The sequence below is a fragment of the Oryctolagus cuniculus genome, chromosome 16, assembly GCF_051225735.1.
Source record: "Oryctolagus cuniculus isolate XC-2025 breed Fujian yellow rabbit chromosome 16, ASM5122573v1, whole genome shotgun sequence".
Classification (NCBI taxonomy): Eukaryota; Metazoa; Chordata; class Mammalia; order Lagomorpha; family Leporidae; genus Oryctolagus; species Oryctolagus cuniculus.
In genome coordinates this window covers 2,452,971-2,466,961 of record NC_142882.1, presented here as the reverse complement: position 1 = coordinate 2,466,961, position 13,991 = coordinate 2,452,971, and the positions used below count along the sequence as shown (strand labels likewise).

Genomic DNA, 13,991 nt, shown 5'->3' with positions numbered 1-13,991 from the left:
GGGCTCGCAGGCGCGCGCCCGTGCGCACGCACGCACGCACCCCCCCGCCCGGCCCGCCGCCCCGCGTCCTTGGCCCCGGCCGCCCTAATCCCGGTCTCGTGTCCCGACGCCGGCAGATAAGGGGCAGCTGCAGCCGCGGATCCGGGCCGGCCGGGCGCTGGCAGAGGCGGGCACCGAGCCCAGGCTGCACCTGGCGGCCCCCGCCGGGGAGTGCGGACGCTCGAGGGAGGGCGCCAAGGACAAACGCGTTTCCAGACGGAAACAGCAGGAATAAAAGAGAGCCCGGGCCGAGGGGGAGCAGGTGGGTGGCCGCCGCCTCCCTCCCTCCCCGTTCCGGGGCTCCGTCCTGGCCCGGTCCAGGGGAGGGGACAGCTCGCGTCCCCACGCACCCCAGAGAGGCGCCTGGAGCTGACTCCGGGCTCCTGGGGGCCCTGCGGCCTCAGGGTCGGTGAGCCCCCCTCCCCACTGCGCGCCACGTTTCCCCGCCCTGAGAAGTGCCCAGTGCTGGCTGCTGGGGACCCCAGCGACCAAGGCGCACCTGACTCCCCCCGCCCTTGGGCTACAGGGGCGCTGGGTTCGTGTCCAGGAGAGGCACACAGCGTGCACCGAGCGAGGGGCAGGGAACAGTGTTCTTGGAGGGGGAACAGTGTGGGCGAGGGCTGGGAGGTAAGAGGTTCTGGGCAGGCGTGAAGTGACCTTGGGAAGGAGGGGGAGGCGGCCGGGCGGGGAGCCGTGGTCAGCTGTGTTTTAGGGCAGGATGGGAAACAGGCAGGACGCGGGACCAGGAGGCTGGTGGGGGAGATTGTATTACTGAATGAACCGCCTTGGTGTGCTGTATAGAATGATTGATATCACTACCATGGTTGCCTCCCTGGGTTGCCTCACACAGAAGGGCCCGGGTCATAGGTGGTCAAAGCCAGGCAGCCCTGAGGGGTCAGAGGGAGGCGGCCACCTTCCTGAGGTCACCGTGTGCACGGCCGGGTCCCCTCGGAGTGGCCAGGGCTGCCTGTGAGGCGCACTAGGGGCAGGGGCACCCCCGGGCCTGCGTGCCCTCCCTGGTCGTCACCCCCAGGCTGTCCACCAGGGAGCAGTGGAGGCCACTGGGGAGCCGGCTCGGGTCTCTGGGGGCGCAGGGAGCCCCTCAATGTTTTTAATTAATTTATTTATTTGAATTTATTTATCTGAAGAAGTTAGAGAGGCCGAACGGGCCTCCCACCGCGCAGGCCAGGGCTTTAACCCGGGGTCCAGTTACCGAGGGGACGCTGCACCTGCCCGGCCCGGCTCTCGGAGCCGGTGAGACCAGGGTCCCTGCCCGCGGGCCGCGGCTGGGGCTTCACCCTGGCCGAGCCCAGAGCTTCGTCTTAAGGTGGATTTATTTGCAAGGCAGAGCTTGGGAGAGGGGTCTTCCATCCGCCGGGCCACCTCCCGGGGGCTGCAGCGGCCAGGGCTGGCACAGGAGCCACGCGCTCCATCCGGGCTCCCAGGCGGGTGCAGGGGTCCCAGCACCTGGGCCGTCTACACTGCGTTCCCAGGCCACAGCAGGGAGCTGGGTCGGAAGTGGCGCACCCGGGACTCGAACCTGAGTCCAGGTGGAGGCTGCACCGGCCTTGGCCCAGTGCCCGGCCCAGCCCAAGGCCGCGGGCGGGGTCTTCCAGGTGCGGGGGCCGCCGGCCTGCAGCCCGCGGCCGGACCCCGCGACTTCCCCCGCACTCTCCCCCAGGGCCGCCGCGCCTGAACTGCTGCGGCGGTCATCGGCCGAGCTCTGCTCTGACCGCCCGTGTCCAGTGTCCACCTGGGCCGGCACAAGGCCCGCGTCAGAGCGGCGAGATTCGCATCCGTGACCGCCCAGCAGCCGCACACCGCGTGCCCCCGGCCGCGGCCCGCAGCCGCTCCCAGAACCCGCAAAGCTCGGACAAGGAGTGGACCCGGGGCCCCGCCCACGGGAGGGCCCGCCCCGTGACGCCACACGCACGCCGTAGCGTCATCAGAGCGCCCGCGCATGCGCACTCCGCCAGTACGGCAAGGTGGCTGGACCCACGCGGGGCGCGGCAGGGCTTTCCGCCACACTTCAGGGCGGACGTGAGGAGCGCGGATGGCGGAGGGAGCTGCAGAGACGTCAGCAGAGGGCGGCGGTGGTGAGGACGGAGATTCGGGCATCGGCGCTTCGGAACGCGGAGTGGTGCCCATTAAGTCTCAGTGAGTTGCCATGGTGTGTGCGGGGGACTCGCAGGGACCCTCCCGGCACCCGTAGCGCGGCCTGAGCGGTGCATGCTGGGAGACGAGGCGGGGGACGCAGAGAAGGGAGCTCGCTGGCCCTTCATGCTGGGCTGTCCCTAGGCCCGCAGGCTGGTCAGCGACGGCACGTTTAAGTGCACGTTGAAGGCTGTCGGAAGCGCGGAGAACGCCACGTGCATGCTGGGCGGGACGCTGTGCATGCTGGGAACTGTAGTCCCCAATAGGACGCATGCGCGTGGGAGCCCGTACCGCGCGGCTCGCTGGGGGATGTGGTAGCTGAGCATCTCGGCGCGCGGCATGCTGGGACTTGTAGTTTTTTGCCGGCTAGGGCAAGGCAGCGCGCATTCACGGGCGGGATCTAAGCAGCGCTCACAGAGCTCGCGGGGAATGCGCCTCGCGAGAAACCAACGCGTGGGTTTCCGAAGGCTTTTGCATCCGCGCAACCGTGACTTTTAAGTCGGCTTCCCCGTGGTCCGTGCGGCCGAGCCTGCCTCCCTCCGCCTTCCCACGCGCAGGTTCCTCACCACCAAGGAGCGCTTCCACGAGTTCTTGGAAGCCCACCGGCAGGAGAAGCCCCGCGGGGAAACTGAGGCAGAGGCCCGCGATGACGGCGGGCTGGCCGAGCCTGCGGCCAAGCGGCCCCGCCTGGAGGCCGGGCGGCCCGAGAACGAGGCCGCCGAGGACCCGCCGGCGCCCAAGAGAGCGCGCGGCCAGAACAAGAGCCGGCCCCACGTGAAGCCCACGCGCTACGAGCAGAGCCGGCTGTGCCCCTCCGTGATCCAGGTGGGCGCGGGGCGGAGGGTGCGGGGTCGCCCGCGGGGCTGGGGTGGGCGTGGGGCGGAGGGCGCGGGGTCGCCCGCGGGGCTGGGGTGGGCGCGGAGACCAGGGTGCGGGGTCGCCCGCGGGGCTGGGGTGGGCGCGGGGCCCAGGGCGCGGGGCTGGCCGGAGTGCTGGGGTGGGCGCGGAGCCCAGGACGCGGGGCTGGCCGGAGTGCTGGGGTGGGCGCGGAGCCCAGGGCGCGGGGCTGGCCGGAGTGCTGGGGTGGGCGCGGAGCCCAGGATGCGGGGTCGCCCGCGGGGCTGGGGTGGGCGCGGAGCCCAGGACGCGGGGCTGGCCGGAGTGCTGGGGTGGGCGCGGAGCCCAGGGCGCGGGGCTGGCCGGAGTGCTGGGGTGGGCGCGGAGCCCAGGACGCGGGGCTGGCCGGAGTGCTGGGGTGGGCGCGGGGCCGCTGTGGGTGCCCCCCGGGCGCTGGGGCGGGAGAGAGCCGCTGCCCGCCCTCCCGCAGGGGCCCCCGGCCACGTGTGTCTTCGGGGACCAGTGCCGCTTCCTGCACGACGTGCGCCGCTACCTGGAGACCAAGCCGGCCGACCTGGGCCCCCAGTGCGTGCTCTTCGACACCTTCGGCCGCTGCCCCTACGGCGTGACCTGCCGCTTCGCTGGCGCCCACCTGGGGCCCGAGGGCCAGAACCTGGTGCGGGAGGAGCTGGCGGCCCGCTGGGCGCGGGGCCCGCCCGTCCGCAACGGCCTGGACAAGGCCCTGCAGCAGCAGCTGCGCAAGCGCCAGGTCCGCTTCGAGGCGGCCGAGCGGGCCCTGCGGGGGCTGAGCCAGGCCCGCGCCGCCCCCGCGCAGGGCCCCGCCACCCCCGCATGCCCTGTGCAGGAGCCCGCGCCCCACGCGCAGGCGCCCGCGTCCCCGGCCGAGGCTCCGGCCGCCCCCGTGTCCCCGGCTCAGGCCCCCGCGTCCCCCGCCGAGGCTCCGGCCGCCCCCGCGGCCCCCGCGCAGGACCCCGGTGGCCCTGGGCCGGACCCGGCTGGCAGCCCTGTGCACACCTGCGGGCCGCTGACGGACGAGGACGTGGTCAGGCTGCGGCCCTGTGAGAAGAAGCGGGTGCGTGCGGCCTGCCCGGGGCGGCGGGGCTGGGGTTTGGGCGGTCGGGTAGGAGCCCTCCGTGGGGAGGGGGCCTCACGGCGCAGTCTTCCCCGCAGCTGGACATCCGCGGCAAGCTGTACCTGGCGCCCCTCACCACGGTGAGCCCCGCCCGCCCACGCGCCCTCGCATGCGCGCTCCTGTGAGCGTGTCCCCGCGTGTGCGAGCGCCCCGCGTGGCCCTGCGTGGCCCTGTCCGCAGTGCGGGAACCTGCCCTTCCGGCGGATCTGCAAGCGCTTCGGTGCCGACGTGACGTGCGGGGAGATGGCCGTGTGCACCAACCTCCTGCAGGGCCAGACGGCCGAGTGGGCGCTGCTGAAACGCCACGAGTGCGAGGACGTCTTCGGGGTCCAGGTCCGGCGGGGCGGGGCCGGGGGCGGGGCCTTGGGCGGGGCAGAGCCCGGGAGGCGGGGCCCCGGAGGCGGGATGGGGCGGGGGAGGCGGGGCCAGGGCAGAGCCTCGGCCCCACGCCCTGCCCCCGCCCCGCAGCTCGAGGGAGCGTTCCCAGACACCATGACCAAGTGCGCCGAGCTGCTGAACCGCACGCTCGACGTGGACTTCGTGGACATCAACGTCGGCTGCCCCATCGACCTCGTGTACAAGAAGGTGGCGGCCGCGGGGCGCCGCGGGGCGGGGCTGGGGCGCCCGGGGTCCGCGCTCACCCCGGTCTCTCCCAGGGCGGCGGCTGCGCGCTCATGAACCGCACGGCCAAGTTCCAGCAGATCGTGCGGGGCATGGACCAGGTAGGCCGGCCACTCCATCCCCTCGGGCCACCCTTGGGCCTCGGCACTCCCGCCCGTTGGCCACGCCCACTCCCGGCCCCTCCCACCTGCCAGGCTCGGCCCCGCCCTCCGGCCACTCCCGCCTCCCGCCGCCCGCAGGTGCTGGACGTGCCGGTGACCGTGAAGATCCGCACGGGCGTCCAGGAGCGCGTGAACCTGGCACACCGCCTGCTGCCCGAGCTGCGCTCCTGGGGCGCGGCGCTTGTCACGGTGGGTCCGGGCTGGACGCGGGCGCCCCTCCTCTCCGCCCCTCCCCGGCCCTGCCGCTGACTCCGCCCCCTGCCGCTGACTCCGCCCCCTCCCCCCAGCTCCACGGGCGCTCGCGGGAGCAGCGCTACACCCGGCGGGCCGACTGGGACTACATCGCGCAGTGCGCCAGGGCCGCCAGCCCCATGCCGCTGTTCGGTGGGTGCGGGGCGGGGGGGACGGGAGGGGGGAAGGGAGGAGGGCCCGCCGCCCCGTGCCGCTGTTCGGTGGTGGGGGGAGGGCCCGCCGCCCTGTGCCGCTGTTCGGTGGGTGCGGGGCGGGGGGACGGGAGGGGGGAAGGGAGGAGGGCCCGCCGCCCTGTGCCGCTGCTCCGTGGGTGGGGGGAGCCGGGAGGGGGGTCCACCCCGGGAGGAGGGGCCGCCAGCCCCGTGCCGCTGTGCGGTGGGTGCGGTGGGGGAGGATGCGCCAGCCCCGTGCTGGTGTTCTGTGGGTGTGTGGGGTCCGCCCGGTGCCGCTGCTCCGTGGGCACCCCCGCGCCGACACCCGTCCCTCCCCCAGGCAACGGCGACATCCTGTCGTACGAGGACGCCAACCGCGCCATGCAGACCGGGGTGGCCGGCGTCATGGTGGCCCGGTGAGCGGGCGGGGGCGGGTCCGCGGGCTGGGGGGGGGCGGCCTGGCCCGCTGACCACGCCCCCCCCCCCTCCCCGCCCGCAGCGGCGCCCTGCTGAAGCCCTGGCTGTTCACGGAGATCAAGGAGCAGCGGCACTGGGACATCTCGGCCTCCGAGCGCCTGGACATCCTGCGCGACTTCACGCGCTACGGCCTGGAGCACTGGGGCTCGGACACGCAGGGCGTGGAGAAGACGCGCCGCTTCCTGCTCGAGTGGCTGTCCTTCCTGTGCAGGTGGGGCGGGCCGGGGCGGGGCTCCTAACTGTGCAGGGGGGGGCTCCTCCCTGTGTGGGCGGGGCGGGCCGGGGCAGGGCGGGGCGGGCCCGGGGCTCCTCCCTGTGCGGGTGGGGGTGGGGCGGGCCCGGGGCTCCTCCTTGTGTGGGTGGGGCGGGGCTCCTCCCTGTGCAGGTGGGACGGGCCCGGGGCTCCTAACTGTGCGGGCGGGGGCGGGGCTCCTCCCTGTGTGGGCGGGGCGGGCCGGGGCTCCTCCCTGTGCAGGTGGGGCGGGGCGGGGCTCCTCCCTGTGTGGGTGGGGCGGGGGCGGGGCTCCTCCCTGTGCGGGGGGGGGGCGGGGTGGGGCGGGCCCGGGGCTCCTAACTGTGGGGGCGAGGGGCTCTTCCCTGTGGGCGGGCCGGGCCGGGGCTCCTCCCTGTGCGGGGGCGGGGCGGGGCCTGAGTGGTCCCGTCCCGCAGGTACGTGCCCGTGGGGCTGCTGGAGCGACTCCCCCAGAGGATCAACGAGTGGCCGCCCTACTACCTGGGCCGGGACCACCTGGAGACGCTCATGGCCAGCCAGCGGGCGGCCGACTGGATCCGCATCAGGTGCTGCGCGGCCGGGGTGGGGGTGGGGGTGGGGGGGCGCCGAGGGCCCAGGCTGACCCTGCCGCCCGCCCCCACAGCGAGATGCTCCTGGGGCCGGTGCCGCCCAACTTCGTCTTCCTCCCGAAGCACAAGGCCAACGCCTACAAGTAGCCGCCAGGAACAATAAAGTTTATTCTTCCAGAGCCGGGCTCGGCCTTCCTGTGACCCCCGCGCGCGCGCCCACCAGCGCCCCCCCCCCGGAGGGCAGCAGGCGCGGGGCCGCCGTGGACCAGCGGCCTGGTCTGGGGCGGGGGGTGTCGCCGGCCGCAGCCCAGCCCCCTCCGCCCGCCGGGGTCCCCCGGCCCCGGGCCCAGAACCCTGAGGGTGGAACCCGCTGCCCGGCAACCGGGCAACAGAAGCTGGCGCGGAGCCCCCGGCTGGGCCGCCCTGCTCCCCATGCAGCACCCCCAGCCCTTCTACGACGCCGCCGCCGCGCCCCCGGACAGCTTCGGGCCCCGCGGCCTGGAGCCCAGCGAGGGGCCCGGCGGCCAGCCCGCTGCCTCCGCCCCGGAGCCGCCTCCGGCCGTGGGTACGCAGGGTGGGCTCGGGCCGGGGCCCCTGCCCACCTGCCCACCCGCCCAGGGCCCCGCCAACCCGGGCGCCTCGTCTGCAGGTTCCTCGGGCCTGTACCTCGCCCCGAACCCGGAGAAGGAGGCGTGCCCCGCCCCGCCCGCAGGTACTGCTGCCCCCAGCCCCAGCCCGGGGCCCAGCGGGCGGGCCCTCTCCCCCAGCGCCACCCTCGGCCCCCTCGACCGCCCCACGCGCGCTCCGGGCTCCCCGCGCCCAGCCCCAGCCCCCTGCTTCCAAGGGAGCCCGGGAGACAGCGCCTGTGCCCCCCGCCCCACATGAGGCCCCCGGGCCCCTCCCCGCCCTGCAGGCTTCCAGATGGCGCCGTGCGGCTGCTTCTTTGACCCCCGCATCTACCGCATCGAGTGGGCCGCCACCGACTTCGGCCAGACGGCCCTGTACAAGCTGGTGGCGGCGGGCGGCGTGGCCCCGGCGGGCGCGCCGGCCGGGGGTCCCGCGGCCTCGGGCGGCTTCCTCCTGGAGCCCCGGCCCTACCTGAGGGCCCCCGGCCCGCCGCCCCCCCCGCCGCCGCCGCCGCCGCCGCCGCCGTACCCCCACTTCCCGCCGGCGCCCGCGGGCCCCCCATATCTCATGCCCTACTACGCGCCCGAAGGGCCCGACCCGGACTCCCTGGGCTTCGTGGGGGACGCGGGGGCCCCCGGCCTCGCGGAGCTGCCCCCGGCCCCGCCGCCGGCCCCGCCGGAGGCCACGCTGCCCCCGCTGGTCATCACGCTGCCCGCCGAGCCCGCGCTGCCGCCCGGCGCCTTCGGCCACCTGCAGGGCCGCCTCAGCCAGCTCCGCGCGCCCGCGCCCGCCGAGGCCGCCGCCGCCGCCGCCGCACCGGGCGCGGGCGCGGCGCTGCCGGACAAGGTGCTGCTGGAGGACGCCATGCGGCTCTTCGACTGCCTGCCCGGCGGCGCCGCGCCCGAGGCGGCCGCGAGCCCCGCGCCCCCGCGGGACGGCGGCGGCGGCGGCAGCGACTCGGGCGCCGGCATCCGCTCGCTGCACCTGCCCGCCGACCTGCTGTCCTTCGACTACAGCGTGCCCGAGCTGCTGGACGCCGTGGCCAACGTGGACTGCCTGTTCAACTTCAAGGCGCTGGACGAGGAGCCGCCGCCGCCGCGCGCGCCCGCCGCCCCCGGCCCGCGCCCCGAGCCCGCGGGCAGGAAGAAGGCGGGGGGCGCCTCGGCCGCCAAGAAGGCCAAGCCGGGAGGCAGGGGCAAGCAGGCGGCGGCGGCGGCGGCGGGGCCCCGAGCGGACCTGGGGGCCGCCCCCCATTAAAGCGAGTTTGCGCGCTCAGCTCCGTGTCGGCTCCGCGGTGGGCGCTGCACGGGCGGCGGCGGCGGCGGCCGGCAGGGGGCGCTCTGGGGCCGCCGGGCTGGACCCGCAGGTGCGGCCGGCGCATTCCCGCCTCGTGGGCTGTGGGGGGAGGGGGCGGTGCTGTGCGCAGGTGGAGCCACTTCAGGGGTCTGGGGGCCGCGGCTGTGGCGGGGCGCGGAGATGCCCAGCCCAGGTGAGGGGCGGGGGACACAGACGCCCTGAGCGACAGGTGCTTCTGCGGACACTCTCCGAGGTGGGGGTGGGGGTGGGGGTGGGGTCGGGGTCCCTCCCCGGGTGGGGTCCCGGTGGGCTCCCTCCCCTACAGGGGCCAGCTCTGCTCAGCCTTCACTTTGGGAACCAAAGGAGAGTTGTGCCCTGGAAGTCCCCAGCCGGTTTGCAGGACAATGAGGTTGGCAGCTGAGGCCGGGATGCCTCTTCCAGGCAGGCCACCGTGCTTTGTGCTCCCCTCCCCGGAGTCCTCATTCCGGAGCTCAGGGATGAGGAGCCAGGGTCTCCAGGCCACCGGCCGCCCCCAGGGACGAGCTGACCCCTCCACGTGCACTGGTTCCGTGGCCACTGTACCCAGCTCCCCTCTGGGCCTCACATGAATGCCAGGGGGTGGGCTGGCCCCGAGACCAGTGCAGGCAGGGGTGGGAGGTGCAGAGCCCTCGCGGGCGTGAGGAGAAGCAGCTCGCTGGGGGGAGATTAAGTGGACAAAAACCACAGCAAGGGCTGGAGGCCGCCCGTTGGCAGGCGGGAGGGGGCTCGGGGCCCCACTTCTGCCTTGGGCAGGCACTGGGAAGGAGAGAGGACGGGCAGAGCCCGTCGGTGGTCACAGCCGCCCCGGGAGCGGGGCCAGCCTGCAGCTGAACTCAAGCTGGGTGGTGCCGGCTCCAAGGACCGTGGGAGGTGAAGTTAAACATCTATTCACGGGGCCGGCGCCTGCAGGGCCGGCATCCCATACGGGTGCTGGTTCAAGTCCCGGCTGCTCCACTTCTGATCCCGCTCCCTGCTGTGGCCTGGGAGAGCAGTGGACGATGGCCCCTGCACCCGTGTGGGAGACCAGGAAGAAGCTCCTGGCTCCTGGCTTCGCATCAGCCCAGCTCCTGCCGTTGTGGCCATCTGGGGAGTGACCCAGCGGATGGAAGACACACACCACCCCCCCACCACCTCTGTGTAACTTTGCCTTTCAAATAAATACATCTTTAAAAAAAAAAAAAATCTAAGACAGACGGAGAGATCTGCCGTCTGCTGGCTCCCTCCCCAAAGGCCCACCCTGGTCTCCCGCCTGGGTGACAGGGACCCACGTGCCATCGCCGCTGTCTCCCAGGGTGCGCATTAGCAGGGAGCTGGAGTCGGAGCCGGAGGTGAGACGCAGGTGTCTCCGCGGCTTTTGTGAGGAAAGGGAAGAGAGAAGGGCGAGCGGTTCCGCGGGGGGAGGGGGGGCTCAGGGCTGTGGAGCCCCCAGGCCGGAGGGCAGAGGACCGGCTCACAGGTGCGCGGTCCTGGCCCGAGACCCCGAGGTCTGGAGGACTAGAGACACAGGTGCGGGGAGCCTGCTCTCTGACGCTCAAGTTTATTATAAGACAACAGCGCGGCCCCAGGGGTCCTGGCCACGCCCCCTGCCCCTCCTCCGGCGCCTGCTCAGCGCTGGCCCCTGAGGCACCCGAGCGGGTGCTGGCAGCGGTGCCACAGCTGGGCCCAGAACGCCTTGACCCGGAGGCCCGCCTCGCTGTGCGCCTGCTGGGGGACCCAGTAGGCCAGCCACACGGCCAGCAGGATGGCCGCCAGGAGCAGGGCGATGGCCACGTCGGAGGGCACGGCGGGCAGCGGGTAGGCCCCGTAGACGTAGACGCTGAAGGTGGTCTCCAGGTGACAGTAGCTGGGCGGGGACAGAGGCCGGTGATGGGCGGGGACGCCCCGCCCCCAGCCCGGGCAGGTGCACGCTGCAGGCCTGGCTCTGCCGGCCTCGCGTGACGAGGGGCTCTCGGGGGGGCTGGGTTTTGCCAACTGCAGATTCCCGAGGTGTCAGTGTTCCCACTGTGGCTGCTTCCAGCGTCGGGAAGACCCCGGATGGAAGGGTCTGGGCCCCTGTGCACCCCGCCCCTCATCCCCACGTCAGCAGGGGGAGGGGGGGCCCTGGTCGGCGGCGTCGCCCCAGCACCCCCGACATGTCCTGCGTGTGCAGATGGCGCCTGCGCTGTAGAGCGGAGAACGAGGCCCCGCCCCGCCCCCCGGGTTCGGCACAGGTGCAGGGCCCTGTTTCCCACAACGCTCTCGTCCCGGGGATGCGGGGCAGGGGTGATCTCAGCGGCAGGTGAACGTCCCTGGGCCGGGGGGCCCGCTCACCTGTAGTAGGGGTCCACGATGGCGATGTGGAAGACGTAGATTCCGTTCCGCTGCTCGAAGATGATCTGGTTGTCCGTGCGGCCGCCCAGGACCTCGTATGGGGCCTGCGGCCACCTCAGGGGCTCCTTGTTGTTGGGGTCGTGGCAGCTGACGTAGTTCTGGGGAGGGCAGGGGGCACCTGCTGTCTCGGGCTGCCCCGCCCCCCAGGGCCCCCGGCTGAGTCGGGGGCTGCCGCGTGCCCCCTCCGCCGTCACCCAGCAGTGCAGACCCCGGGCCCTCGGGAGCCGGGGCCGTGCGGAAGTGGGGGCTCCGGAGGTTAACCCGCGGGGGCCCAGGGGCGCCTGCTCTGCGCATCCATGGCGCTGCGGGGCGCGCACCAGCGGATGGGAGGAGCCGTGAGGACAGAAAGGGGGGGGGACCTGTTCCAGGGCCCCTTGCTGAAGATGGAGCACCCAGCCCCTGCTCTACAGGTGGTACTCAGCACCCAGCACCCGTCCTAGCCCACCACAGCACTGGCCGGCGTGGGTGGGGGGTGGAAGTCGGCGAATTCGCGTGGCTGCGGTTCCTAAAGAAGCACTCGCCATCGCGGGTGACTCTGTGGCCGTGGGGCCCGTGGACGCGCGAGGGTCGGCTGCACCCGGTCTTTGGGCGGCTCCGGAGTTGTCATCGGAGGCCCTGGGTGTCTCCGCGTGGGACGGCTCGGTCAGCTTCCTGTCGCTCGGTCAATCTGTGATCGCTCGGTCGGTCTGCGGTCGCTCAGCTGCTCTGTGGCCCCTTGGTCGGTGTGCGGTCCCCCGTCCATCTGTGGCCACCTGGCCCATCTGTGAGCTAGCGCTTGGTCGACTGGTGATGGCTCGGTCTGTTCCAGCCGTCTTGGGGACGTTGCAGGCCCCGCAGGCGTCCCCCGCCCCGCACTGCCCCCCTGGGGCCCCAGCACGGTCCCCCGCCTGCCCCAGGCCCCGCCCGCCGCCCCGCCGCCCACTGGCGCGAGGGCCCCGCTACCTGTCTGTTCCAGGCGGCCGGCCCGCGGCCGGGGCTGGCGGCCAGGACGCTGCTCCAGTTCTGCGGCTGCGCCGTGCACAGCGCCGCCCTGGCGGTCAGCGAGTAGGAGTAGGAGAACAGCCCGTTCACTTCCAGCAGCACGTGCTCCGCCTTCACCACCTCCCGGAACTGCTCCCCGCGCCACCTGCGCAGGGCGTGGCCGGCCCGGGGCCAATGAGGCTGCGGCAGGGGTGTGGCTTGCGGGGCGGCGCCAATGAGGATGTTAGGGGCGTGGCCAAGGAGGAGGGCGTGGATGGGCGTAGGCATGGTGAGGCCAAAGAGGATACCGCAGGGGCGTGGCATGGAGGGCGTGGCCAGGTCGGGGTCAATGAGGCTGCGGCAGGGGTGTGGCAGAGGAGGGTGTGGTAGGGGCGTGGCTGGGGCTTGGCCAGGGGCAAGGTCAGCCCTCCGCCACCCCCACTGACCCCATGGGAGCCCCTATGGGGGCGGCAGGCGGGGACTGAGGAGCGGCCGCACGAGGAGACAGGAGGAAGCGGGAGCGACGCGGTGCACCGCACAAATACAAACGCCAAGACAGAAAACCCCACAGATCCACCCCATGGGGGCCGCAGACCCCCGCCGGCCCGACCCGTCTCCCGGGCCCCGCATCCAGCCCGTGGGGACGCGGGAGGACAGCAAAGAGCCTGCGCGACTGCTCCACAGGGGGACACAGGGGGGATGACGAAGGATGCTCTCCTCAAAGGTTGTAACTGGGGTGATAAGTACTTATTTATTTGAAGGGCAGAGAGAGGGGGAGACACAGAGATCTTCCGTATCTATGTATCTAGGAGGTCTTCCTTCCGCTGGTCCCTCCCCAGATGCCTGCGACAGCCGGGGCTGGCCAGGCTGCAGCCAGGAGCCGGGCGCTCCACCCGGGGCTCCCACGCGGGCGCAGGGGCCCCGGGACTCGGGCATCACTGCTTTCCCAGGCCACAGCAGGGAGCTGGCCCGCAGCGGAGAGGCTGGGACAGGAAGCAGCGTCCACGCGGGGCTTTTCACTCGCGCTGGCTTGGATGCCCGCGTTAGCTCCGCTGCGGCGCCTCACGTGTACAGCGGCACGTTGTGTGCGTGCACGCGTGTGCTGTGTGTGTAGCTGGGGAGGGAGCAGCTTCGAGAGAAACGGCCTTAGCTGCTCGGCCTGGCTGTGCTGCTGGTCAGGACGCCCATGTCCCGGGAGGTCCTGGGTTCAAGTCCCGGCTCCGGCTCCTGGCTCCAGCTCCCTGCTGCCCACGTGGGCGACCTGGACGGAGCTCCTGGCTCCCTGATTGTTGCTGACGTCTGGGGAGTGGCCCAGCAGAGGGGAGCTCTCTCTGTCCATCTCTCTGCTTCAGAAATATTTTTAGAAGTTAAAAAAAAAAGGCCGGCGCCGCGGCTCACTAGGCTAATCCTCCACCTTGCGGCGCCGGCACACCGGGTTCTAGTGCCGGTTGGGGCGCCGGATTCTGTCCCGGTTGCCCCTCTTCCAGGCCAGCTCTCTGCTGTGGCCAGGGAGTGCAGTGGAGGATGGCCCAAGTGCTTGGGCCCTGCACCCCATGGGAGACCAGGAGAAGCACCTGGATCCTGGCTCCTGCCATCGGATCAGCGCGGTGCGCCGGCTGCGGCGGCGGCCATTGGAGGGTGAACCAACGGCAAAAGGAAGACCTTTCTCTCTGTCTCTCTCTCTCACTGTCCACTCTGCCTGTCAAAAAAAAAAAAAAAAAAAAAAAAAAAAAAAAAAAAAAAGGAGCACTCCTGTTCTGAGAGGAAGCCATGGTTCCTGGGGCTGTGGCAGCCCCAGACGACGGGAACAGAGACGTCTCCTGGCAGGCCTACCAGCCTGGCCTGCCCTCCACACGGGGGTCCCGCCAGGGCTCGCTTCCAGAACCTTCTCCTAGCCCGGCCAATCCTGGCCGCCTTGCCCCTGTCCATCCAGCTCACACCCACCCCCTCCCATGGGGGCCCCCCTGGCAGACCTCTGCGATGTTAGGAAGGCGGAGCCTGGATCCTCCCCCAGCCTCCAGGAGGGCCCGGCCCACCCATGGCCCCGCCCAC

At 72.8% G+C, this 13,991-nt stretch overlaps 3 protein-coding genes across 7 annotated transcripts in view; 2 read left to right on the top strand and 1 right to left on the bottom strand.

Annotated features, from left to right (window-relative positions):
- The first annotated feature begins 1,981 nt into the window (after positions 1-1,981).
- On the top strand, positions 1,982-6,826 carry DUS3L (dihydrouridine synthase 3 like). Its single transcript, XM_070058712.2, has 13 exons — positions 1,982-2,196; positions 2,751-3,018; positions 3,521-4,123; positions 4,222-4,263; positions 4,364-4,516; positions 4,652-4,768; positions 4,840-4,905; positions 5,044-5,154; positions 5,253-5,349; positions 5,710-5,785; positions 5,869-6,057; positions 6,516-6,644; positions 6,722-6,826. The coding sequence occupies exons 1-13, from the start codon at positions 2,093-2,095 to the stop codon at positions 6,792-6,794; spliced, it is 2,028 nt and encodes a 675-aa protein (XP_069914813.2). The 5' UTR covers positions 1,982-2,092; the 3' UTR covers positions 6,795-6,826.
- Positions 6,827-6,953: 127 nt separating this feature from the next.
- Positions 6,954-8,669, top strand: PRR22 (proline rich 22). Its single transcript, XM_070058713.2, has 3 exons — positions 6,954-7,212; positions 7,297-7,359; positions 7,561-8,669. Exons 1-3 carry the CDS (start codon positions 7,080-7,082, stop codon positions 8,529-8,531), a joined length of 1,167 nt encoding a protein of 388 aa, XP_069914814.2. The 5' UTR covers positions 6,954-7,079; the 3' UTR covers positions 8,532-8,669.
- Positions 8,670-10,130: 1,461 nt separating this feature from the next.
- Positions 10,131-13,991, bottom strand: part of CATSPERD (catsper channel auxiliary subunit delta) — a 30,661-nt gene continuing 26,800 nt past the window's right edge. For 4 of the 5 annotated variants that reach the window (XM_089316188.1, XM_089316186.1, XM_089316187.1 and 1 more), the window contains 3 exons: positions 11,922-12,105; positions 10,920-11,077; positions 10,131-10,452 (listed from right to left, as the gene is read on the bottom strand). In XM_089316188.1, coding sequence (XP_089172314.1) covers positions 10,215-10,452; positions 10,920-11,077; positions 11,922-12,105 — 580 coding nt within the window. In that variant the 3' untranslated portion in view covers positions 10,131-10,214. Of the gene's footprint in view, positions 10,453-10,919; positions 11,078-11,921; positions 12,106-13,052; positions 13,286-13,991 lie in introns of those variants that run through there. The other variant, XM_089316189.1, reaches the window with a different exon arrangement.